Source organism: Emydura macquarii, unplaced genomic scaffold (assembly GCF_026122565.2).
Source record: "Emydura macquarii macquarii isolate MOO-44397 ecotype Brisbane River unplaced genomic scaffold, CSIRO-AGI_Emac_v2 contig_1877, whole genome shotgun sequence".
Taxonomy (NCBI): domain Eukaryota; kingdom Metazoa; phylum Chordata; order Testudines; family Chelidae; genus Emydura; species Emydura macquarii.
The window spans coordinates 1,782-29,460 of NW_027132014.1; the positions used below are offsets into that span (position 1 = coordinate 1,782).

The 27,679-nt window shown below is 49.3% G+C and overlaps 1 protein-coding gene across 1 annotated transcript; it reads left to right on the top strand.

The window, feature by feature from the left end:
• The first annotated feature begins 2,436 nt into the window (after window positions 1-2,436).
• On the top strand, window positions 2,437-26,288 carry LOC137159748 (stonustoxin subunit alpha-like). Its single transcript, XM_067558229.1, has 4 exons — window positions 2,437-2,533; window positions 8,020-10,074; window positions 23,321-23,497; window positions 26,116-26,288. Exons 1-4 carry the CDS (start codon window positions 2,437-2,439, stop codon window positions 26,286-26,288), a joined length of 2,502 nt encoding a protein of 833 aa, XP_067414330.1.
• The last annotated feature ends 1,391 nt before the right edge of the window (window positions 26,289-27,679 follow it).

Consider the following 27,679-nt stretch of genomic DNA (forward strand, 5'->3'; position numbering starts at 1 on the left):
TTCCAGATTCTTAGCAGTACTGGAGTTTGCAGGCTTGTACAGTTCCTCTGGAGTACCATCCAGTACCTGAATGGGTTTCAGTCCTTTGTTTCACAGCTTCAGATGTAGAATAGTTGATCCAGAGGTAGGAAGCAGGAATGAAGACAAAATGGAGATGATGAAGCTGCATTTTATAGTTTCAGCCATTTGGCTTCTACCTGCTATGTTTCAAACAGCAGCTCGTAGCACATGGGCAGGGAAAAGCTCTCGGAGTTCCTGTCCACAGGCATGTCCCTACATGTCCTGCTGACTCAGAGGCAATTGGCTTCTCTCCCTGAGCTCATTGTCTAGCTGATGGCCCTTGATTGGCCCTTGATGAGGCTGGACAGTGCTGAGGCTAATCTGTTGGGGGTGTCACCCAGTAGCACAGCACAAGTTTTTGGATACAGATACATCACACATATCCATAACTTACAATACAAAGCTGATACATACACAAACAATATTATCGTACTTAACAAATTATAACCTTTCTAATGGTACCTGACCTGGCATATCTCATATGAACTATTGCAATTTTGCAATATTGATATCAATAATATTATAAATGGTCATCCCTAATCCAGATAGCATCACACAGGTAACAAGCCTACTGGGTGGGGAGAAGCGGTAGATGTGGTATATCTTGACTTTAATAAGGCTTTTGATACTGTCTCTCATGACCTTCTCATAAACAAACTAGGGAAATACAATCTAGATGAAGCTAATATAATGTGTATGCATAACTGGCTGGAAAATGGTTCCCAGAAAATAATTATCAGTGGTTCACACTCAAGGTTGAAGGGCATATTGAGTGGAGTCCTGCAGTGATCAGTTCTGGGTCTGGTTCTGTTCAATATCTTCATCAGTAATTTAGATAGTGGCATAGAGAGTGCACTTATAAAGTTTGTGGACAATACCAAGCTGGGAGGGGTTGCAAGTGCTTTGGAGGCTAGGATTAAAATTCAAAATGATCTGGACAAACTGGAGAAATGGTCTGAAGTAAATAAGATGAAATTCAATAAGGACAAATGCAAAGTACTCCACTTAAGAAGGAACAATTAACTGCACTCATACCAAATAGGAAATGACTGCCTAGGAAGGAGTACTGCAGAACGGGATCTTGGTGTCATAGTGGATCACAAGCTAAATATGAGTCAATAGTGTAAAGCTGTTGCAAAAAAACCCAAATACTCTTCTGGGATGTATTAGCACGTGTGCTATACACAAGACACAAGAATTAATTCTTCTGCTCTACTCCATGATGATTAGGCCTCAACTGGAATATTGTGTCTAGTTCTGGGCACCACATTTCAGGAAAGGCCACAAAAATGATTACTTGTCTAGAAAACATGACCTATCAAGAAAGACAGAAAAAACTGGGTTTGTTTAGTCTGGAGAACAGAAGACTGAGAGGGGACATGATGACAGTTTTCAAGTACATAAAAGGCTGTTACAAGGAGGAGGGAGAAAAGTTGTTGTCATTAGCCTCTGAGGATAGGAGAAGAAGCAATGGGCTTAAATTGCAGCAAGTTTGTTTTAGGTTGAACATTAGGGAAAAAGTTGCTAACTGTCTGGGTTGTTAAGCACTGAAATAAATTGCCTAGGGAGGTTGTGGAATCTGTCACTGGAGGTTTTTAAGAGCAGGTGAGACAAACACCTGTCAGGGATGATCTAGATAATACTTAGTCCTGCTATGAGTGTGGGAAACTGGACTAGAAGACTTTTCAAGGTCCATTCCAGAGAAGACCTTAAATTATATCCCATAAACAACATCACTGGTGTCTCATTTGTAGAAGCAGGTTCTGCATTCCTAAAGGCAAAAAGAAAATTCAGTCTTGCATTGGAAGCTATCCTTATCTGAAGCCACAGTGCAAATCACTCATTTGAATGTCTGGATAAACCTTTCCACCAACCCATTTCTGGCAGGATGCTATGGAGATCATTTGACATGTTTGATAGCATTTCTTTTGATAAACAGTTGAAATCTTTAGATGTGAATTGAGTTCCCCTGCCACAGTCTGGTCAGGAACCTTGTAAACAATAGTCTAATTATTCAGTCACCTGCCCTGAACTAGCTGAATTCATATGGAATATTTCAAACCACCTAGAATGGGCATCTCCTGCAACCAAAATTGTATGTCACAGAAAGAGCCCAGAATTCTCCCTGGATTTGCTTTCATGCGGCTAGACCTTCTCTTTCCCTTGATGGTATCCACTTGTTATACTCTGAAAACCATAGAATCATAGACGATTAGGGTTGGAATTGACTTCATGAGGTCATCTAGTCCAACCCCCTGCTCAAAGCATGGGGGATAAAGTTTACACAGGGAGAACACAGGTAGGAGGAGATCACATTGTCTCTGTAACCATGCTGCTGGTGTGTTTTAGGGCTGGATCAGTCTCTCAGCTACCACCATGGCTTACACTGGAGTTCCAATTGAGATACCAGCCCTGGGCCGCCCTCTGCGGCTGGGGATGCTGTACGACTGCCGGAGCGACGCTCTCATACCAGGTATGTTTAGACCTTCACCTAGCACCACTCGTGTCTGTTGTTTACAGACCATTTGCCAACTTAGCCACCCTGCAGGGCCTTTTCAACAGGAGAACCTGGTTCAGGCTTTGCTCCTTTGGGATGGCAGCAGCTGTGAGAGAGGAAAGTGACTGGTTAGATCTAAAACTGGGATGTAGTGAAACAGGAGTGAAAAGTTTAAAGGGTGCTTAGACAGAAAGCATTTTCCAGACACTTACTAGGCAATAACTTCCACTGCTTAGACAAAACCTACATGTTTGTTAGAAAGAAACACTAAGAGCAGCTTGAGAAATGTCAGACAAGCCATTGGAGTGACTTGGGCAATCTGAGGCCCCTCCAAGCAGCAAAGCAAGATGATCAGTGAAGAAGCAACTGAGCCTTTTGGCTTCTATTTGAAATCAATGGAAATTAGGAGCCTTCATAGAAGTCAGGAGCCTAAGCTGCTCTGTGGATTCCACCCTTGGTCTCTCTGTGCCTCAGTTCCTCATCAGTGAAAAGGCAATAATGGTCCTTCCCCACCTCAAATGGGTGTTGCAGGGATAAATACATGAATGGGTGTGAGGCCATAGAAGTGTGTAGACAGCCAACTGCTTCCCTGCCCAGCTTTGTGTGGAGCTCGGTATATTATAAAACTAACAAAATAATATTAATGTATTTTATATTTATCATCCTCCTGTCCCTCTCCCCAAAAATCACTTCTAAACGAGAAGAACAAACACATTTGGAGTTTCTTGGCCAAGCCATCTTGAAGCAAAGATAAACCAATTAAGTTCAAATTCCAGACCAGGATAATTTCTAAGGCCTGTATCTCACAAACATCAGGCTGAGTTTTATACAGTCCTTGCAGTCAATCTGGCAATTTTACAAGCTACATTTAGAGGAGCGATAAAATAGGATTTAAGCTTGGAACCATCTTCCTTTATAAACTATTGAATGGCCAAAGGACCATCTCTCCATAGGCACATGTCAGCACAGCTTCTTATCTTTATGGCAGACCCGTATCTAATGTAATGGCTCCATAGAACAGGGCCGGGTGGAGGGTTCCATTATTCCAGCATTGTTTTTGCATTTCCATTCTCAGGTGGATTTTTCATTTTAACGTAGTTTTTCAAAACACACACGCTTAATTTGTCAGGCTTTTACAGGACAAACCAGTCTGATTTTTCTACCCTCAGTTTTGCAGTATCTATAATCCTGGCAATACAGCCCAACATTCCTGTTCATTGTATCCTGGATTTCTTCATCAGGCTAAGATCCACAGATCTGGGACGATGGGTCTTCAGCCTGCTCGTGTCTTCGGCTGATAAACCAGACCTCCCAGTCACTGGCTGATGGGGTGTCCTGCCTGTGCAAAGCCCTTCAGTTACATTCTGCCTCCTCCCCTTCAGGCAGTGTTAGCAGAACGGCCCTGCTGCAGCGTTCTCCTGTGGAAAGGTCTCAGGTTTAATTTAAAAGTTCTAGTTAGCACTTGGTCACCTGTGTCCCAGTCTGCCCCAGGGTCCGTCTGCCTTTTGGCTCCAGCTCTGCTTCCCCTTCTGTGTGGTGCAGAGCCCAGCTGCCTCGCCCTCATGTTGTGTGGATGGGGAGCCCCAGGCTCAGCACAGGCGCTGCTGACAGCACAGGGTGCAGTAAGAGTCCTTTGGGGCCAGTCCCCTCAGTCAAAAAATTAAAAGCTCAGACAAGGGGATGCCTCTTGCCTTTTCAGGGGAGGAAGGAGAAGGAACTTCCGCAACCAGCTATAAAATAAAACGCAATTAATTAAAACCCCAAGGCACGAGACTGACAGTTTCAGGGAGAGCGCTTGCGATGCCTGTGACTGCCAGAGCCGTACCGGAGCTCTGTGTCCCTCCCTGTGCTCCTGGAAGGTGTCACGTGACAGGAATGGGATTCCCAGCCACACCTAAAAGATCAGGAAAGGGGCCATGGGGATCCTCTGCCGGCATCAGCCCGTTGCTGACAGTGAAGGCAGAAGTGGATCTCTCTTTCCCTGGGTGCTCAAGGACTCAGCTGAGAGAGATTTTTATCTGAAATACACCGGAAACAGCAGTAGGCTCCTCCCTCAGTCAGACAGACAGACTGCATCTCATCAGTCCTGCTGTCTGTCTGTCTCCCTGTGAGCATCCTCCATATGGACGGCTGCTCTTCCAGCTCCGATCGCTGCCATTCGATCTGGCCAGTGCTCCCAGGGTCCTTGGCCTAGGAAGGGAGGTAATCCCCTGCGGTGCTCTCATGGGCTGCATTTCAGGACTCTGCACAGAGCTGATGGGGAAAGAGACACCCACAGCAGAACCACTGCTGGAGTATCTCAGATTGGTGAGAAATATGCAGAGTAAATCTAGATGGCCCTGGGGAAACTGATCACAGGGTGCGGGGGAGGGACAGTATCAGGTGCAAAGTCTTCACCTCTGAGAGGGTTCACAAAAAATGAAGGTGTCTGGAAAGATAAATTCCGAATCAATTGAAAAAACCAGTTCCTATTGGGGCCCACTGAGGTGCTGATCTGGTGCATAGACACACTTCCAACGGCCAGAGCTCACATGAGACGATCCAATAATTCCTGATATCCCCAGGGCAGGGCCCTGCTGGGGATGCTGAGAGGACACAGTCAGGTCATTCTTTCATCCAGGGAATTGCTGAGGGAGAAGAAACACATCACCTGGCTGGGACATGGAGTTGTCCCTGGGAGGGATCAGAGCATTAATGCCTTGCTGGACAACACACTTGTTCCGGCCAAGGCAGCCGGCACGTCTGCTGGAGTTTGCACAAACCAGGAAGAACAAGATCAGCCCCGCACCAGAGAGAAACTCAACTTCTCCTCTCCTGGGCAGAGCAAAATGTCCTGTCACAATGTGCACCAGAGAGACATGAACAACGGGACGGCCTGGTTTAGCAGCAGCCATTAGATCAGAGTGGAGCCTGCAGCTGTTAAAATCCTCACTCACTGTTAGTCACTTTTGCAGGCCAATGACTGTTTTCGCTTCCAAAGAGAAAATGGTCAAAGTGCCTTGTGGCCTTCCCAGGGTCTCAGTGCACTCTGACATTGGAATCCCAGGTGAAGGATGATCTCCTGCACTGTCTGCCAAGGGCTCTGCTCCTTGCTCTCAGCTCCCAGGTCATGGGAAAGAGCAGCAGCAACACTGATCCCAACCTGCTGGCTGAAGAGACGGATTCTCAGGCCTGGTCAGTTCACTATCTGCCTTCAGCGGCCTCTGACTCATAGAGGAGATCTGCTATCACATGGGCCAGCCTTCCAACCAGGAGCAGACAGACCAGTCCTAGCTGGTAGCTGTTAAGTAGAAAACGGATACTCAGATGAGGTGTTTAGCCCTCTGCTGGACCTCAGGTAGATGTCGCCTGGCAGAATTTATTCTACACTTGGCTGAGATCCAATTTCTGATACAAAGCTGATGAAATAATTACCACGTTAGTTAATGCAAGTGAAACACAGACATTAATTGTTAATTTGGATGTAAGAATGTCCAAGCTATGGATCAAGTCTCCCCAGCGTTGTCTGTTCTCGTTAGGAGAAAAGGAGGATTTCTGCACATTCAGACATTCAGGTTTCTTTGGGCAACTGCCCTGATTCTGCCCCCACACGGCCACAGAGCTCAGCCTTGGCTCATCAGCCTGCTCCCTGGCCCTATTTGAACTCCATCGAGGTTGCATGAGGCTGTAGTGCTCCAGTCAGGGGAAGGTGGAGTGTCTTCATACTTAAATGATGATCTTGCTTTCCATCCTGAAAATCCCACTGTAACAGCTCTGTGGACCTTATTTACCATCATGAAGAACAGGAAGGTTTATCTGAATTTCCTTTGAATAACAAGGTCCACACACCCAGCTCTTCCTGGAAACAAAAGGATCATCCAGATTCAGCAATGGGAAACTGGCATGCAAAGCTTTCGTTCTCCATGCAGTGATATTGTCCCCTGATTCTGTGATTCAGGGCTGGCACTTCCCTTCTGCCTGTGGCTGACAGGTCTGGGTCAGCCCCACTGCAGGCAGGCTGAAGGCCCCTCAGGTATGCCTACATTGGGATTGGGGGTGTGGTTCCCATCTGGAGCAGAGATACACACGCTAGCTCTGATCGAGGTGGCTTGATAAGAGTGTAGCTGTGACGGTGGGAGGGGCTAGCCGTCTTCAGTACGCACCTAGCATCTCGGCTGGGTACGTGCGTGGGGAAGCTAGCCCTTCCCTCGTGCCGCCAGGGCTGCACTCTATTTGTAGTGCAGTAGCACTGAGCAGGCTCCCTCCTCAAACTGGGAATTCCTTCTTCAAGCCGGGAATGACACCCCCGCTGCAAGTGCAGACGTGCCCAGCGTAGCAGATCTGTGACCTTCCTGACTTGAAGAAAAGAATGTTTCAAGTAAACTCAGATTAAATTTCCTCTCACTGAACAAAAACACGTCTTCACACTTCCGCAGATGGTCAGTGCACTCTGCACCTTGCTCTCTAAACTAGTGGTGCGGCACACCCGGCACGACACAACTCTCACTAATGCTGATGTGATCCTGACACTTGCACTTGGACACCATGGTGATCGGTGCCTTCATAATAATGATAATACAGTGCATTGATTATTGTTATTGGTGTGGCAGTAGCACCCATGGACCCCAGTAAAGGATCAGGGCCCCATTACAAGCCACTGTCGCTATACACAGTAAAAAGGCAGCCCCTGCCCTAAAGATCTTAAAATCTGGATGGTGACAAGATGCAGCAGAGAGAAGAGAACAGTGGAGGTGGAGGAGGGGGAGAATGCAGTAACAGGACAGTTAGCATATTATCACACAGAGAGCCAGGTAGGTAGATGGTTGGGGGTGAAAACCGAGCTTGTTTTAAGACTGAGTTTGATTAATTTATGGAGGGGATGATGTGATGAGATTGCCACTAATCTGCCACAGCTAGTAGCAAGTATCTCCAATGGCTGGAGATGGGGCACTAGATGGGGTGGGCCCTGAGTTATTACAGAGAATTCTTTCCCAGCTGTCTGGCTGGTGAGTCTTGCTGACAGGTTCAGGGAATTTTCCAGCAGGTCAGATTGGCAGAGACCCTGTGTTTTTTTCCTTCCTCTGCAGTTTGGGGCACAGGACACTGTTGGTTTGGACTAGAGTAAATGGCAGATTAACTTTAACTCTTTACATCAATATTTCAGGACATCAATAACTCAGCCAGAGGCAATGGGTCTATTACAGGAGTGGGTGGATGAGGTTCTGCGACTTGTGTTGTGCAGGAGATCAGACTAGATGATCACGATGGACCCTTCTGGCCTTAAAGTCTACGAGTCTATGAGATAGACAGGCAGATTCTAACAGAGGGTCAGATGTTATGGCACAGCAATTTGATCCCTCAGTGCTGGTATTTTGTTGTTCATTGTGTATTTTTAATTTGAAATAATTTTATTAAATGAAATTGGAACAGTTTTGTGTCCTCTCCAATGATCATTGACTCTGTGCTCCTGTGGAATTTTCCAGGTATCACTTTATGGGGCACTGAGGCTCTTAAGAGAGATGTGGAGGCAATGCCAAAGCATAATACTGAATTCCAGATCATTGCGTCTGACACCATTGAAGACAAGGCCTCTGCCCTCAGTCTGTCTGCGTCCCTGAAGGCCAGTGTCCTAGGGGGGATGGTTGAAGTAGGTGGATCTGCAGCATTTTTAAATGATACCAAGAAATCAAACAACCATGCTCGAGTGGTTCTCCATTACTCAGTCACAAATAGGTTTGAGCACCTGACCATGAGCCAACTGGGGACTGAGAACATCTCTTATCCTGCTGTATTTGACCAAGGTACGGCCACCCATGTGGTCACAGCTGTGCTGTACGGGGCTCAGGCTTTCTTTGTGTTTCACCAGGAGGTGTCTTCATCAGAGAGTGTGGGAGAGATAGAGGGAAACATGAAACTGATGCTAGAAAAAATACCAAAGGTTTCTGGAGAAGCAGAGGGGTCTGGGAAGAAGAAGCAGAAGGAAGAAGAAAAAACTGAAAATTTCAGTTGCAAATTTTATGGCGATTTTGCTCTTGAGAACAACCCGGTTTCTTATCAAGATGCCATGGAAGTTTACTCCACTCTCCCTAAGCGGCTTGGAGTCTCTGGTGAAAACTCTGTACCGGTACGAGTCTGGCTGTACCCACTGAGCCTGCTGGATTCCAAAGCCGCTCAGCTAGTGCGTGAGATCAGCTCGGTGCTGATTAACGATGTTCAAAGTGCCATGGAGCACCTGACGGAGTGCGACGTCCGGTGCAACGACATGGTGAGGGACAGAGCTGCTACGGCCTTCCCCGAGATCAAGAGGAAAATCCAGCAATTCAGAGATCTGTGCAAACAACACAGACAGACCTTCCAAAAAGAGCTAGCAAGAACCTTGCCCTCTATCCGGGGCGGCGGAGCAGAGGAAGGGGACCTGGTGGACATTATAACCAACAAGGAGCAGTCGCCATTCGCTGCCCAGCAACTCAGTGAATTTCTGGGTAAGAAACAGGCAGAGATGGATTTTGTGAATTCCTACCTGGCTGATCTAGAGGGGGTGGAAGTCGTATCCTCCCAGAGCGAGCTACAACGAACAGTTCTCAGCCCCAGGCATGACTTCGTTGTCTCTCTTGTACTCACTTCATTGCATAACGAGGAATCCTATTTATCAGAATTGGACCTTTGGCTGCGGAGACAATTTCTGAAGAAAACTCATGATCCAGCATTAGCTAGTTCTGCCGGGGAGAAACCAAAATCCAAACAGTGGTTTGAGGAAGAAGAGATCAGAAGAAAAGCACGACAAGCCGTAAAGTCCTTCTCAGACTTTGCCTGTGTCAATAAATCTAACGGTAAGACTCGGTTTGTTGTGGCCTCTGTTCCAGACAAGGACAATCCCGGAGCTTCCATTTACCTGTATGAAGATGGAGAGCTGGTCAGCACCAGCTTTGAGCCTCCATCAAAGCCTCTTCCTGCCCTGATTGATGGAATCAGACATGACCGTGTGCAGCTCACGTTTAACCCAGCAACCTATGGAAGGGCTGCGATATCCGGCTATCAGGTAGAGTACAGAATTGTGGGGCAGGAGAACTGGACTGCTGTGAATGTAAATAACAAACAAGAGACATTCACAGTAACCGGGCTACATCCAAACACCGAGTACCAGTTCCAATACGCTGCAGTGAGCAAACAGGGGCTCAGCGAGAGCGGTGACGTGAGTGATACTGTGAAGACGCTCCCTCCTACCAGCCCTCCTGGGAAGCCTGGTGCAGCTGTTGTAGATTCATCAGCCATCGCCCTCACCTGGCAGAGTCCCAGTGTCATTGGAGATGGAGTCAGTATAAGGGAGTACAAGGTGGAATATAAGGAGGAGGCTGGAGGTGAAAGGTCTGAGCAGAAAGACAAATGGCTGGAACGAAGGACAGGAGAGAGAACTGGATCTTATCACATTGATGGACTGAGGCCTGAGACACGGTACAGATTCCGAGTGTCGGCTGTGTGTGCAGACGGGGCGGTGAGTGACTCAAGTCAGGAAAGCTGGATCTCAACACTAAAGAAAGGTAAACATTTACATAAATCTGCTTATTCTTCCCTCAACTTCAGCCCTCTGGTCCCTGGAGCTACTGGACAAAAATCCTTATCAAAGGAATGAATCTACAATATTCTGGGTGTATAATGCAGGGTCAGCTTCCATTCAGATAAGTAAAATTACAAATAAATCCTAGCATCCAGTTAAACACCCCAGCTGGTTCCTATGCATGGACTGGATGGCTGAGGTGACAATGCCCGAGACCAAGGTCACAGAGAGGATACATTAGACTGTATAATAAGAGTTCTGATGTGGAATGGTGCTGGGCACAGAGACAATGACAGGTTTGATTAGGGAAGGGAGGATGCTGTTATGTTCCCAGTTCCTGTTGCCAACCCAACTGGGCAGAGTTAAGGTTATGTGGGAAATGTCACCCTAACTTTGCATTTCCTGGTTTTCCATGTGTGACTTTGGGAATTAAAGTCATGCTCTGGAAGCGCCTGAGGAGAACAGGGCAGGAATGAGCACCTACATCCATAACTCCACATCAACAAAGTGTTTGCATGGGGATTGCGTCTGTTTCTGCTGAACCTGCTGGTCAGAGGGCTGCAAGCTCCAGTGTGATCAGTTTGGTTTGTCTGAGGAGTAAATCCCCTTCATCTTTATTTTGAAGGTAAAGTGACTGTCCATGTGCAGTATCACCAGAGTTTTCAGGGTGTCCGCTCCTTTAGTGTCTATGCACCACATTTTCATAACATAAGAACGGCCATATTGGGTCAGACCAATGGTCCATCTAGCCCAGCATCCTGTCTGCCAACAGTGGCCAATGGCAGGTGCTTGAGAGGGAATGAACAGAACAGGCAATCATTGAGTGATCCATAACGTTGTCCAGTAACAGATTCTGGCAAACAGAGGCTAGGGACCTTCAGCACATGGAGTTGCATCCTTACCTATCTTGGCTAATAGCCATTGATGAATCTATCATCTATGAACTTCTCTAATTGTTTGTTGAACCCATTTATAGTTTTGACCTTCACAACATCCCTTGGCCACAGATTCCAGAGGTTGACTGTGCATTGTGTGAAGAAGTACTTCCTTTTGGTTGTTTTAATCCTGCTGCCTGTTAATTTCACCAGGTGACCCCTGGTTCTTGTGTTTTGTGAAGAAGTAAATAACATTTCCTTATTCACCTTCTCCACACTAGTCATGATTTTATAGACCTCTAGCATATCCCCCGTTAGTCATCTCTTTTCCAAGCTGAACAGTTTGTCTTTTTAATCCCTCTTTAAATGGAAGCTGTTCCACACCCTAATCATTTTTGTTGTCCTGCTCTGTACCTTTTCCTATTCTTATATGTCTTTTCTGAGATGGGGCAACCAGATCTGCACAGAGTGTTCAAGGTGTGGGTGCACCATGGATTTATATAGAGGCATTATGATATTTATTGTCTTGTTATCTATCCTTTTCCTAATGGTTCCTAACAGTCTGTTAGCTTTTTTGACTGCTGCTGCACACTGAATGGATGTTTACAGAGAACTATCCACAATGACTCCAAGATCTCTTTCTGGAGTGGTAACAGATAGTTACACCCCCATCATTTTGTATGGATGGTTGGGATTGTGTTTTCCCATGTGCATCACTTGGGTGAATACCATCTGGTCCTGGTGGAAAAAAACCTTTCATCAGCAGCCCTGGTGGGAATAGGGAAGAGAGGAGATGAAAAGGAAGCCCAGGTGATGGATGTGGTGGAGAGTGACAGGGGTAAAATTGCCCATGGGGACGGAGAAGGAGGGAGAGGGGAGGAGGCAGGAGGAAAAACCCTTCCACAGTGAAATATTAAACATACGGAAGCCATTCCTGAAGAAAATAGTCCACGATCCAGGAAAGTATTTTCCTTTTGAGGCTAGTGCTCCCCCCTCTCTGGCTCTGCTTGAAAAGGGCAATAGAGCTCCTGGGAGCCATTCCCTCTTCAGAGACAGGCAGTTCTGTGCTGTGTGGCTTGATCTCACCAAAAGGGCGGGCAGGCAGCAAAGCTGGATCCGCTGCACCTTCTCCTGCCGGGGTCTCTACAGCAGCACCAGGAATTGATCTAACCCCATATGTCATTGTGACAAATACTAGCTGAGGTCAGAAAGTCCAGCCCTTCCATCCTGCCGCAGGGAAGTTTGTATCTGAGGGTCCTTGCCCCTCTGTGGGTGTCTGGGCCCATTTCCCTGCCCTTGTGTGTGTGTGTGCTGGGATCTGGGGAGCCTCTACCCCTCTATGAGGGAATGACTCCTCCTGCTCCCCCTCATATGAGCTGGGATTTGGAGGGGGGGCAACTCCCTTCTTGGGGTATCTGCACCCGTTCCCCCTTCCTGGAGGAGCCAGGATCTGGGGGGACCTTGCATCTTTGGCAGGGGCCGAGCCCTTCTTCATGCCCCCATGTGTGTGCCAGAATCTGGGGTGTCTGTCCCTTTGATGGGGTCCGAGCCCTGTGTCTGTGTAGTAGGATCTGGGGCATCCCATCTCTCTAAAGGGCTCTGATCCCCTCTTCATTTCCCCCAGGTGATGCAGGATCCTGGGGTGCCTGACCCTATGAAGGGGTGTGAGCCCCTCTCCCTGGCCCCCCTTGTGAGCTGGCATGTGAAAAAGTCCTGCCCCTTGTGGGAGTGGAGCTGAGAACAGGCATGCTTGGTGCATATCACAGCCTCTCCACCCTGACACTTAACAGTACAAAACAGAACCAGAACAAGCCCCCCAAGAACCTGGGGAAACTAAACACCACTCCTGGGCTCCTCTCAGCGGCAATACTTGCCCTCTCACAAGCACTGAGTCTGTGTATAGCAAAAGAAAACTTACATTAAAGGGAGCCCAGAATTAAACATGGAAAACACCACAACCATAACTGGAAAGCATGTAACCATAAGCAAACACCCATCCACAGTATGTCAGGCAGTGACCTTTGCCTCAGTTTCCCACCCTGCAGTGTGAAAGTCTGACAAACGACTGTCCCTTTAGCATACCACTCCCCTTTCCCTCTGCTGCACCCACCCAAAGTTGGCTGTCCTGGGCCAGTGAAGACCCCGAGGGCAGAGATGCGTTCGCATGAGTCCACTTCTCATCCCTGAAATGGTGTGTGCGGGGCAGGGGTGCTGAGCAATGCCTCCGTTGCTGCCACTGACTCTGTGACCGGCTCACTGCTGCTGCTCTATCAGCTGTTCTGCCGCTCGTCTCTGCTGCTGTTCACAGCTACTGCTGGCTTCTGGCTCCACTTCTGTGACGCTGTGTCCTGGATCCCCCACTTAGCCCAGCTCTTGGTGATTTCAGCGAGTAGCGGAGGACCTCTGTGCTACTGCTGCTTCATTGTCTTTTACTGCAACACTCTCCCCATGCCGGGTCTAAGGTTAGATCCTAGACCAGCTCATCAGTGATGTCAGCTGGAGTAACCACTGAACAGAAACAAGGGATCTCCGCTGAGCCCAATCAGCTGTCTCTAAACACTGCAGGGGGAGGGTCAAATGGTGCCTAGGACTCTTTAGGCAAAACCCACACCATCAGGTAAGAACATCCGTCTATCTATCTATCTATGTATCCCACCCCTGGGATTTGGACTCCTTATCCCCTGCTTAGCCAGTGAGGTTCAGCTTAGGGTGACCCCTCAGGCAGGGCAGGGTAAGTACCGTTCTGCTGCCCTTCACTCACACAGTCAGGATAATACATTTCATTACCCCTGCACTCAGCACTGACCTGAATGGGAACCCACAGCCAGCCACAACTGATCCCTTTGGCAAAGCAGCTCCATCTGCTGAGCACCTGGGCAGCGTAGGTGTGTCTACTAGAGAGACAAGGAGACTGAGTTCATGTCTTTTATTGGATCAGCTTCTGCTGGTGAGAGACACAAGGTTTCGAGCCACACACAGCTCTTCTTCAGGCCTGGGAAAGGTACTCTGGGTGTCACAGCTGGCCCAATAAATAAAATAACCTGGTCCAATAAAAGACATTACCTCACCCCCTTGTCTCTCTACTGTCCTGGGACCGACATGGCTAGAACAACACTGCATACACAGGTGTGTGTGACAGGGGAGAGCTCATTCAGACCCTGCTTTCATTCTGCCTCCAGCCAAGAATTTGTCATCCCAGCAAACCACACTGCCTATTATACCAAGTCCACCACTTCTGCCCTTAGGGACTTAGGAAGCCTATTACGGCTGCCACAATCCTGTGAGCTAAGTGTGTCAGTTCTTCACTAGCTATGCCAAGCACATCATAGATTAATCTGTTTACTAGCCTTATAACCCTGTCATACCTATTGAGACTGGTCATTGCAGGGCAATGGGGACTTCTCCTTGCGCTAGAGAGGGTGAGGGTTCCCTCAGACACCAACATAGGCCTCTGCATCTCTCGTTCTAGTACTGGAAGGTCCAGGAAACCAGGGATGTCTCCCACCTGCATGTCTTCACTGTCCTTCAAGGAGGTCTGGGAACGCTGGTGAGGCAGACTCATCACTCCAGGCTGGTGTTATTGGTGGCAACAGTGTGCCAGCAGCAGACTGAAATGTTTCCAGCGTAGGGTTGAGGGCTGAAGAAGTCGAGCTCTCACTGGGGTCAGCAGATTGAGGCCAAGATCTGGTCTCCATTCTAGGATATACCATGGTAGCAGCCTCCTTTTCATACTCACTTTCAGACTGGCTGAGTAGGGGTGAGTTAGCCTGGGGGACTCACTGCACATGCTGGGTGGTGGCTTTGGTCCACCTTTTTGCCACCTAGGTCTCATGTCATGCCCCATTCTGTATGGGGCACTTATTAATTTTCCCACAGGTAGTAAGAGGTTTCTATGTACTGTCTTTATTTGCCCTGGCCCCATTTCAGGTTTAATCTTGTAGATCGGCAGATCTCCCAGTTTTTTCACCACCAGGTAAGGTATTGCCTTCCATCTGTCGTCTGTCTTCCGTTTGCCAGCAACATCCACATTTCAGAACAGAACTCTGTGCCCTGGCTGGAGCTCCTGCAAACACACTCTAGCATCATACCAATGCTGGTCACTGTCTGAGTTCTCCCATGCTGCATCTGTAGCTAACCGATAAGCATCCTAAAACTAACTGATAAGCACTCGAAAATATTTCTCGAGTGACAGTGGTGGCCTTCTGGTCACATGTGAGATATGCCTGCACATACCGTGTAAAGTAGCCAGTCACTACTAAAATGTTCCCAGCATTCCACGTCTAAAGACAAGAAATCACTGCGTACTCGCTCCATCCAGGGCAAACAGAACCTACTATGAATAAGTTCCAGTGTTCAGTCCATTCCCAAATATCCAAAGCCATCATGCAGGGCCCTCATGGCCACGGCTGTGTACTTTTTTGGTGGTACTAGTTGTGTTCATTGATTTTGTAAATGATCTGCTGTGATTTGGTGCAGCTCTCTTTGAATCCGTTTTACTTTTCTCCATTTTCTCAGTAGTCATTTACCCTCAGGGGTGGATGGAATATTTGCAGCTGGATTTTGGCCCTCCTTTTTAGCAAGGATTGTTTCACAAACATTGTTATCTTGCATTTGGGTTTCTTGCCAGTCTACAGCATTGAGGCGAGGCAATGAAGACTGGTCCAACACAACATAGTGTACCATGGCTAATGGCACACTTTCGGGGGCAGGCCCAGAGTTTCCATGACACATCCATGAAGATTCTCATGCACCTCTGACTCTTGATGATTCAGTACAAATGGCTGTCACTCCATCTGTAGAAATCACAGCAATTTCTGATGTCTGTGGATGCTGGGGCAATACATCCACATCTACATCGCTTCTCTCTGATCGGTACTGAATGCTGAACTCGTAGCTAGCGAAGGTGGTCACCCATCTCTGCCCTGTAGCATCCAGTTGGCACTTGTTAACATTTAAGTCAGCAGATTGTTGTCTATCCACACTTGAAACTGAGCAACCAACAAGTAGTCTTGAAACTTCTCAGTGACAGCCCATTTCAAGGCCGAGAACTCCAACTTGTGAACAGGGCAGTGAGTCTCTCTATCAGACAGTCCTCGGCTGGCAAGGTTCACAGGTTTACGTTTACCTTCAGCTCCCTGGTGTAGGACTTCTCCCAAACCCTCCAAAGCGGCATCTGCATGGAGGATAAAAGGCTTCCTTGGGTCAGCAAAGACTAGGACTGGAGCATGAGTTAGGCAATGAATGATTTATTGAAAAGCCTTTTCACATCTCTTGTCTCATCTGGGTCCAAAGGGTTCTGAGGGGCCACAATGTCTCTGCTCAGGAGGCTCTGGGGACCTCCCCTTACTCTTGGTCCTAGATTTGTTCTTGCTGGATAGCTATCCCCTGGTGAGATCGTTCAGAGGCTTCATGATGGTAGCATAATTCTTCACTAACTTGTGATAGTAGCCACTAAATCCAAGAATGCCCTTGAGCTTTCTGTAATTATGTGGGTGTGGTCAGATAGTGAGCGCTTCTATTTTATCTGGATTGGTACTTGTAGTAAGCATAAGACCTAAGTAATGAAGTCATAAGGCCTGTAAAACAGGTTAAGGCCTAAGTGGAAAAAGCCGAGTGAACAGGAGTATAAGGGGAAAAAAACCAGGTTAACTGAAATTGGCACAGGAAAATGCGGATACTGCAAGCATATACATTGCCAAAATATTACTAAAATGCAAATTATGTAGCAGGTGCAGGAGGCACCAATATACCAAAGAGAACTAACTCCCTAAAATGACACTTTGATGAATAGAAATGACTAAAAGGTGATAAATGGAGTTGTTTTGCCCAAATCAGCCAATTAACGGAAAAAGGTGGTATTAGACTATGTCAAGAGGATGGCAACTACCTACGTCAAAGGGGGCAGAACGAAATTGTATGTAACAATGTATAAAAGAGGGTGTCAGAGGAAATACTGGCGTCCGGTCTAGGGGATAATGGAAAGTCCCGCCGTTGGGCCATGGCCATTGTAACGCCACCTATACAAAACTGATCCAGAGATACTCTGCAGGTCACTTCTCATTACGCCACACGCCATAAACCCAGCCTGGGTACCTTCGTTGCTCAGCTAATCCATGGTCTTGTCGATTCATTTGATCGTGAGAGCCATCTCGGTTTCCTAATCAGAGCTGGGACAGCATCTGCACAGGGACACATGCACGCAGCCTACACTGACAAACACCGGTGGCCAACACACCATACCACAGTAGTCACATGCTCTTAGGACACAGTGTGACCCACATATTTGACTGATGTTCTGCAGAACTGGCATTTATCAGTTGAAAGTTTCAGTCTACAGGCTTCCAACCAGTCTAGCACTTTATGAAGTCTTTCTTCTTGTTCCTCCAAAGTTCTTCCAAACACAGTCAGCCCATCCAAATAAACTAAGACTTGCAGTAAGTTCTTGTCTGCCACAATTTTCTCCATAAGACATTGAAACACAGCAGGTGCTCCAGTCAACACGGATTCACCAAGGGAAAGTCATGCTTGACCAACCTGATTGCTTTCTGTGAAGAGGTGACTGGCTCTGTGGATGTAGGGAAGGCGGTGAACGTGATATACCTTGACTTGAGCAAATCTTTTGATACTCTCTCACAGTATTCTTATCAGGAAGTTAAAGAAGTATGGGTTGGATGAATGGACTATAAAATGGATAGAGAACTGGCTAGAGCATCGGGCTCAACGAGTAGTGATCAATGGCTCCATGTCTAGCTGGCAACCGGTCACAAGCGGAGTGCCCCAGGGGTCGGTCCTGGGGCCGGTTTTGTTCAACATCTTTATTAATGATCTGGAGGATGGGGTAGATTGCACCCTCAGCAAGTTTGCGGACGACACTAAACTGGGGGGAGTGGTAGATACCCTGGAGGGTAGGGATAGGATACAGAGTGACCTAAACAAACTGGAGGATTGGGCCAAAAGAAATCTAATGAGGTTCAACAAAGATAAGTGCAGAGTCCTCCACTTAGGAAGGAAGAATCCCATGCACAGCTACAGACTGGGGACCGATGAGCTAGGCAGCAGTTCTGCAGAAAAGGACCTGGGGTAACAGTGGATAAAAAGCTGGATATGAGTCAGCAGTGTGCCCTGGTTGTCAAGAAGGCTAATGGCATATTGGGCTGCATTAGGAGGGGCATTGCCAGCAGGTCATGGGAAGTGATTATTCCCCTCTATTCGGCATTGGTGAGGCCGCATTTAGAATATTGTGTCCCGTTTTGGGCCCCCCACTACAAAAAGGATGTGGAGAAGTTGGAGAGAGTCCAGAGGAGGGAAACAAAAATAATTAGGGGGCTGAAGCACAGGACTTATGAGGAGAGGCTGAGGGAACTGGGCTTGTTTAGTCTGCAAAAGAGAAGAATGAGGGGGGATTTGATAGCTGCCTTTAACTACCTGAAAGGGGGTTCCAGGGAGGATGGGGCTAGGCTGTTCTCGGTGGTGGCAGATGACAGAACAAGGAGCAACGGTCTCAAGTTGCAGGGCGGGAGGTCTAGGTTGGACATTAGGAAAAAGTTTTTTACTAGGAGGGTGGTGAAGCACTGGAATGGGTTACCTAGGGAGGTGGGGGAATCTCCATCCTTAGAGATTTTTAAGCTGAGGCTTGACAAAGCCCTGGTTGGGATGATATAGCTGAGGTTAGTCCTGCTTTGAGCAGGAGGTTGGACTAGATGACCTCCTGAGGTCCCTTCCAACTCTAATAGTCTATGATTCTATGAAATTCTTTGGGGCATGTGTTCAAACTGATAGAAACCTAACAGACAGATGAAGACTGTCTTCTCCTTATCTTCTGCTCCCAGAGTGATCTGGTAGTATCTGTTTTGAAGATCTGAAACTGCTGGGGAGCCAGTGGTTCTCAAACAGTCCAAGGTAGCTTGTATTTGAGGCAAGATGTGCTGCTCAAGTGCACCTATTTAGGGTGTGGTGTCCGTACACATCTGGATTTTCCCACTCTAACAGATTACCACAATGGGGGAGGCAGCTGGGCTGCAGGATTCTGTAATGATGATGTTCAGAATCAGCTCCTGAAGATGATGCCATACATCATCCATTTCTGAGAGCAATCCTCTTATATCCTCCCTGAAAGCTCGTGAGTCGTACATTCTGATGTTGTGTTCCACTCCTTTTGCACGTCTCACATCCCACTCATGCAGTCAGAATACCTTGGATCTTTCTCAAAGTTTCTTCCTCAGGTGATCCTTCTACTCCATGGACAACAGTGAAACACTGTGGGGTCTATTGGTGGAGCCTCATCTTCAGACTGGGGTCTCACGATGGTTTCAGGCTCAAAGAGGTCTGCTATCTTCTGCTGGGGAATCGGAATGGGAAGGACAGGGGCCAAGGCCCCATCACTTTTAAAAGTGGGAGGTCTATGCCTTTGCACTTTTTTCCTGTGTTAGAGGATGAGCAATGGGGGGAAGGGCAGAGAAGAGCAAGCAGGATAAGGCCTTGTGGGGAAGAGGCAGAGCAGAGGTGGGGCCCCAGGGGAAGAAGCAGGGTGAGGGCAGGGCCACAGTTTGGGCGCCGGTGCCTCCCCCCCCTTCTAAGGAGCTTCTGGCACTGATATCTTCTGCCCTTCTTTCACAACAACATCAGGCTTGTTTCATTAGCCATCAGTATAATCCCCTTTTCCTGTGCGTCAGCGGGTAGAGTTAGGATTCCACTGGGCCCAGCACTCCCACAGGGAGCCCTCTCTCAGCCGGCTGCTCTGCCATTGCTAATGTTCCTTTACTGCCTGTTAGGCATGACAATCACCTCCTTTTCCATCACTGCAGGCAGCACGTACCTCAGGGCTCCCATTGCTAGCTCAGACATCTCCTTAGTGCTCTTGATTTTCCTATAGGATTCAGCACAAAGCGTATGGATCACCGAGGTGTTAGGTGCTGGTCCCCAGCTCGTTGTCTGCAGTAATCAGTGAGTACCTTTAAAAGGCTGGAGTTAATCCCTATCGCCACAGACACCTCAGAGATCCCTTTCAGGTTGGGGTATATCAAGGCAGCAGAGTCCAGGTGCACTATGACATACCCTTGGTAGGGGTATTCGTCCATGGTGAGGGCACACGTGCCAAGCCCTGTCAGGGGCTGTATAGGCAGGGGCCTAAGCATCCGTTGGCAGAATGACTGAAATATAATAATCACCTGAGATCCGGCACCAAGCACTGCTCTGCATTCTGTCCCTTCAATCCTCACCGTGATCTCTGCTCGAGGCCCTATCAGCGCTGGTGGGATCCCAGATGGACAGTCATTTCCAGGGGAGCCTTCAAGTTCTGTGGGCCTGGGTGGCCCCTTTCCAAGCCCTTCTGGAAGTTCCTCGACCCTTCCTAACTGGTCCTTAGTTTTCCATGCACTAAGGAGGGATTTTCTTCATTCTGACACCTTGCAGCAGTGTGTCCATCCTGGCCACACCGGTAGCAGAAGGAGTGTCCCTTCCCCCTTTGCTCGGGTGGGATGGTGGCTCTAAACACTGACTTCTGCATCACTGTAGCCAGACGCTCCTTATGCCTGGAAGTCTTAGCTCAGTCAGTGGTTCTACGTAGCTCAGCGCTCTGTTCTGTCAGGGTCCTGCGCTTGTTGGACAGATTCCTCTCTGGTGCTCACCTCAGGACACTGGCTGTTCACAGGGGTGCTGTGCTGGCTGGCTCAGCTGGCTGGGCTTCCCACAGCTCACTGTCAACCTGCCTTTCTTCCTCCTCTCGGACCTTTCTTATCAGCTGGGAGTAACTCGGGGGACTTTCCTGTCATTCCTTTAACCGGAGATGAAGTAGAATCAGGTTCTGATACTGAGTTTCTCTTACAATTTGAGTCAGTCTGGTCTGGTCTATCTGCTCAGTAGTCACTGATCCCTGGCTGGCAGCTGTCTGAAGCAGTTTCTCCAGCTCCTGTATAAATGCTGAAACCTTCTCTGCCCTTCGCTGACAGGAATTAAGGAACTTACAGTAAATGTCCTCAGAGCCCCCTACGCTCGCAAAGGTGTGACTGAGGGCCTCGAGGCAGCCCTTCACACTGGCCCCAGGTTAGTGATCTTCAGGGTGTGAATCATGTCTAACGCTGGGCCCCTGAGGTTTTCTGCTAGACATCTTTGCATTTCTGCATCTGGTATGGCCCACACCTGCAGCATTTCAGTGGTGTGTTCCAACCAGGGTTCAAACTCCTCTTCTCCAGGTATTGGGAGGGGACACCCAGCAAATAACCAAAACTTACAGTAGGAGCTTGACATACAATGGGACAGCACTACCCTTCCTAGTGCCTGCCCCCCTGGACCTGGGTCCACTCATTGGCCGAGGCTGCATCCCCACAAGCTTGGGTCTGCTGAGTCAAGACCAACCAACCTGGCAGTTAGCCATCATACCACTGCGATTTCCTCCAACTATAACAACATGGCTTTCCCAGCTTACTGGGTCAGACAAGAGCTTGCGAGGGCACTGACCCAGGGATCCCCGATGAGCCCCCAATATGTAACCCTTCTGTCAGAGGAGTCAGCAGGAACAAGGGCCGGGTTCACTACCTAGAGGTACCTGTCAATGACACAACACCAAACCAAATTTAGCTGAGGTTAGTCCTGCTTTGAGCAGGGGTTGGACTAGAGACCTCCTGAGGTCCCTTCCAACTCTATGATTCTAAGGTTCTATGAACCGGCTGGAGCCCCCACCCAGTCCCCTGGGAAATCACACACTATCCCCTGGGCAAGCACCGAGTCTGAGTGTAGAAAGTAAACCCTTTAATAAAAGTAAGTAACTCAGCCCTGATTTGGGGAAACAGTGCAAACAGAATTCCAAACCATGAGCAGAACCTGCCCCCTTCAGAGTTCATAGGGCTGTGTCCTTCGCCTCTCCCTTCGTGCTTCCCCCTGCCCTACTGATCCTCAAAGCTGCACTGTCCATGTCTCCCTCACAGGGCTTGGCTAGCCCCCTTTGCTGGCTCCTGCCAGTCACTGGGCTCAGCTAACCCCGCTGCTGGCTCCCAGGCTCTCAAGGTTTCCCTAGTTCCTTTAGTGATTTCGGCTCTAGTGAGATCATCTTTCAGTGATTTCAGCTCTCAGTCCATGGGGAAACCCTCTGCTGACACAGGAGCATTGCCCCTGATTTGAACAAAAGACTCCAAGAGGAATCCCCTTAGCTCTATATTTTAACAGTGGGAAGGGATATTCAATCCATGCCCGAGGGCAGCCCTTAGTCAGAGCTGGTGCAGCTTCAACAGGGAGACCCTCATCCCCTCCCTGCTGCTCTCACAGCGCCCTGGCATATGAACGCCTCCTGTGTTGAGTTCTGTTCGGATGGGAGCAAATCTTTCATCAGAACAGGCTAAGCACAGCTCTGCTGCCCTTTGTTCATACAATGGGGGGACAACATTTCATTCCCCTGCAATTAACACTAAAGTGATTTGTAACCCAACCCCAGCCAGACTGGCCATTTCTCATCACGCTGAGCCCCTACTTGTACTCATGCACATACAGTGCCCAAGCAAATAGAGTGCCCCTCCTTTCAGCTGGCTGAGCAGGGGAGGGCCACTCAGACCTTGCATACATCTGTATCATTTGTAAATTATTTCTTTTCTTTTTGTTTGGGATGAGTCCTATAGGGTGGCACTATTTTGAACTCCATTGGGGCGATGCATGGAGCTGTGATGGGGGAGCGGGTTGTTATGCAGGTGGTTGGATGAAACCTAATTGAAGCTCAGGAACATGCTACTCACTTTCTAGGCAGGCTAAATGAGGGAACAATTAAAGACCCTGTGTTTAACGATCACTGAAACAATGGACTCCACCACCCAGAGACAGAGAGAATACAAACACAGGGGCTGGGATTGGGTTTCCTTGCAGCTGTGTGTGTCTGTGTGGGTCAGAAGCAGCCAGAGGCAGACAAAAAGCAAAGCACAATGCCAGAAAGCAGCAAGTGAGGCACCAAGCAGCATGGGCCTAAGAAAGCCAAGAGAGACGTTTAGGCAAAGTGCTGCCTGGAAAGTGGCTTGGAATTGTGGGCAGAGAAACTGCCTCCTTTTGTTTGATTCCCGCTGTGTTCAGGGAAACAAGACCCTGACCTTGTGTACATTATTTGTAAATAAACAGGCTTGCATCAAAAAATACTTCAGTCTATCATCAGTGTCTCTGTAGCAGGGAGGTGTGGCCTCCCTCAGAGATTGACACCAAGGGAGAGCCAAACTCCCCTGGGTGTTGGAACCCAGGAAGGCAACAGCTGATTGGAAGCAGGTAGGCGGGGCTAAGCCTATAAAACCCAGGCCTGTCACTCAGTCAGAGCCTAGCGGCTGAAGGAGAAGGACACCTCTCCCTTGGTTCTCGAGCCTACGGCTGCACCCGACCGCTACCCAGAGGAGAGGCTGCTGGATCTACCCACGGCGTGGGGCCCTGAGGATCCGGAGGAGCTGCCTGAACTGGATGAGCTGAAGGAGACCCCCGGACCCTATGACCCGGAGGAAGGCCTACAGGAGCTGCCTACTGCCTGGGGCCCTGAGGACTTGGAGGAGCTGCCCAAGCTACCAACCACTGGTGACCCTGGGACCAAGGGACCCTGGTACCAGGGACGCACCCTGGGATCTAGAGGAGCTGTCCTCCGCAGAGGACCCCGAACAGTTCCCGGACCTGCCGTCAAGCGACGAGGAACCGGGTACGGCTCAGGAGATAAGGTACTCTAGGGATAGTGTGGGAAGAAGAAGCCCAGGGAAGCTGACTATGGTCCGGCTGAGCTTGCATTCACTCTGAGTCAGCGTGTTTCAGCCGAAGCCCCGCTGACCCAGTGACGGGACACCCTGTCACTGACAGGGCCCTGGGCTGGGATGCAGTGGAGACGGGTGGGCCTGTGTCCTTCTCCCCCTCCCTACTCTGACCTGGGTTGGATGCCGGCTGAGGGCCAAAGCCTGCCCCTTACTGCCTGCCATGCCCTGCCGAAGGGCCAGGTGTGGGCTAGCGATCTGCCCTGCTAGGGGCTAGAGACTGCTGCCCTTCTGCCCTGCCCTGCCAGGGGCTCGAGACTGTTTGCATGTCCTACAGAAGGGCCAGGCTAGAGACTGTTACTCACCCTGACAAGGGCTTGAGACTACGTCCCCCCAGTGCCTGCCTGCCCTCTGGGGCTAGAGACTGCTTCCTCCCTTTGCGGGCCTGCCCTGTTAGAGGGCTAGCCCAGAGAATATTGCCTCGCCCCACCAAGGGATGAATGCTGATTCCCGCTGCTGGGCCGTCGCTGACTAAGGTCCGGGCCAAGAGACAATTACCCCCTACGAAGGGCCGGAGGCAGCCCCTTTAAGTGGGACTTCCCGAAGGGCGTCGGCACCGGGAGGTGTTGCCTCCCTTGGAGATTGACATCAAGGGTCAGCCACCGGCGCCACCCCGTACAGGGAATCTTCTAAGGAATCCATTTTAAGGCACTTGGAAGAGAGGAAGGTGATCAGGAATAGTCAACACAGATTCACCAAGGGAAAGTCATGCCTGACCAACCTGATCGCTTTCTATGATGAGGTGACTGGCTCTGTGGATGTAGGGAAGGTGGTGGACATGATATACCTTGACTTTAGCAAAGCTTTTGATACGGTCTCTCACGGTATTCTTATCGGCAAGTTAAAGAAGTATGGGTTGGATGAATGGACTATAAAATGGATAGAGAACTGGCTAGGGCATAGGGCTCAACGAGTAATGATCAATGGCTCCATGTCTAGCTGGCAACCGGTCACAAGCGGAGTTCCCCAGGGGTCGGTCCTGGGGCCGGTTTCGTTCAACATCTTTATTAATGATCTGGAGGGTGGGGTAGATTGCACCCTCAGCAAGTTTGCGGACGACACTAAGCTGGGGGGAGTGGTAGATACCCTGGAGGGTAGGGATAGGATACAGAGTGACCTAAACAAACTGGAGGATTGGGCCAAAAGAAATCTAATGAGGTTCAAGAAAGATAAGTGCAGAGTCCTCCACTTAGGAAGGAAGAATCCCATGCACAGCTATAGACTGGGGACCGACGAACTGGGCAGCAGCTCTGCAGAAAGGGACCTGGGGGTAATGGTGGATAAAAAGCTAGTTATGAGTCAGTAGTGTGCCCTGGTTGTCAAGAAGGCTAATAGCATATTGGGCTGCATTAGGAGGGGCATTGCCAGCAGGTCACGGGAAGTGATTATTCCCCTCTATTCGGCATTGGTGAGGCCGCATTTAGAATATTGTGTCCAGTTTTGGGCCCCCCACTACAAAAAGGATGTGGACAAGTTGGAGAGAGTGCAGCGGAGGGCAACAAAAATGATTAGGGGGCTGGAGCACAGGACTTATGAGGAGAGGCTGAGGGAACTGGGCTTGTTTAGTCTGCAAAAGAGAAGATTGAGGGGGATTTGATAGCGGCCTTTAACTACCTGAAAGGGGGTTCCAGAGAGGATGGGGCTAGGCTGTTCTCGGTGGTGACAGATGACAGAACAAGGAGCAATGGTCTCAAGTTGCAGTTGGGGAGGTCTAGTTTGGACATTAGGAAAAAGTTTTTTACTAGGAGGGTGGTGAAGCACTGGAATAGGTTAGCTAGGGAGGTGGTGGAATCTCCATCCTTAGAGGTTTTTAAGATGAGGCTTGACAAAGCCCTGGTTGGGATGATATAGCTGAGGTTAGTCCTGCTTTGAGCAGGGGGTTGGACTAGATGACCTCCTGAGGTCCCTTCCAACTCTAATATTCTATGATTCTATGATTCTACACGTGCTTGAGAATTCAGGCAACGTTCGCCCCTTGCTGACAAGGGGGTGACCCGTAACGCCATCCCCAATCGCCAGGTCAGGATGGACCTGGACAAGCTAAGACAATGGTGGGCCAAGACCCAACAAAAACAGCTAGTGGCCCAACTGCACCAACAACAGCTGATCCATACCGAGGGGCTAAGCAGCAGCAGGTCGTTGGCGAACTAGGGTCACAGCAGCAAGAACAGCAACGCCATTGCCTCCAGAAGCTGGCTGCCCTGTTCCCCAGCCCCAACAGTCCGGCTGTGGGAGGGACGATGGGCCCAGGTGGGAACCCGATGCCGCTGCGCCTTACCAAACTGGGACCAGAGGACGACCCAGAAGCCTTTCTAGTCACTTTTGAGCAGGTCGCGTCGGCCACTGGCTGGGCCCCCATGTAGTGGGCCACCCTGCTGGCCCCCTCCTTAACAGGAGTCCCACAGGCCACTTACTGGGCTCTTTCCGAGGAGGAGGCCCGTGACTATAAGGCAGTGAAGGCTGCGATTTTGAATGCCTTGGATATTAGCCCCAACACCTTCAGGCATCGATTTCAGAGGAAGGCTTACCCCTGGGCACCCGGCCCTGAGCTGTCGCCCAGGAGCTGAAGGACGCTTGTTGGCGGTGGCTGCAGCCGGACTAACAATCGACCTCGGAAGTTGTGGACAGGAACATGATGGAGCAGTTCCTCCAGATCTTTCCACCGCAAGAGAGGACCTGGGTCATGCGCCACCACCCGGCCACGTTGAGCGATGCGGTGCGTCTTATGGAGGACTTCCTAGCAGTAGAGACCCCTATGACCCTCAGGACACCCACCGCTGCCCGGAGCCCCCTGTACGAGGCCCTCCTCCTCAACCCCAGCACCCAGCCAAGCCAGGCCCAGCCGTGGGAGGCAGGCGACACTGGTCTCCAGCGCCATCAACCCCAGTTGCCCATCAGGAGCTGCCCAGTCAGAGGCCAGAATGGGCCTTGGACCTCTGGGGCCTGCCAACCAGGCCACTGACACCAGAGCCTGACCAGGACCCACGGAGGTTGGTCCGTGTTCACTTGTGGCCACTTAGGTCACCTACAGCGAGACTGCCCCACAATAGACTGTACCTTCGGCCTAGTATACACTGGGGAAGGGCGAGCCTGGAGGCAACTCGGACCCATGGTGACAATCCCCGTGAGACTCCCCTGTGACCCGTCCCTGCCTAGGGCAGCCACCTGAAAATGCCAAGGTCAGGGAGGCTGCAAAAGGAGAGAAGTTTCTTCCAGCACTGGTGGGTGACACTGAAGTCAGACTTCCCAACCAGCCACAAACAGTGCTTCTGAGTTCCCCCACTAGTTATCAAGAAGCCAGAATAAAAATATACACAGCCCCCTTCATTGCATATCAGTCTCTGGCTCCCAGTCAGCCACTAGGTCCAGTAAAGAGACCAGTTATTTAAGACTCTATGCTCTTTACCAAAAAGGTTTCTCCTGACCCCAAAGTGTCAGCCACAGTACCAGATCAATATAAGTTTAGATCTTACCCAAAATACCACGCTGCCAGCCAATCCTTTAGTAACTAAAACTAAAGGTTTATTATAAAAAGAAAGAAAACAAACTATAAGAGAAGTGTTAAATGATTAAAACAATAACACACATACAAATTATTTGAAAGTCCATATACATCAGGTTTCCAGTAGAAATGTGGAGTTTGCAGGTTTGTATAGTCCCTCTGGTTACATCCAGTACCTGGACGGTTCTCAGTCCTTTGTTTCACTGCTTATATTCAGTTCAGTTGTAGATGAGTTGATCCAGAGGTAGGCTGAAGATTGAAGACAAAATGGATGTCGTGCAGCTGCCTTTTATGTCCTTTGGCTTTGCCATGCTGCTCGTGGAAATTTACAGGAATAAGATGGAGTCCAGAGTCACATGAATAAGTCCTGGTGACTCATCAGGTGTGTCCCTGGCTTCTCCCCTTGTACCTGTGAATTTCCTTAATGGGCCATTAATCAGGCTAGTGCTGCAGCCA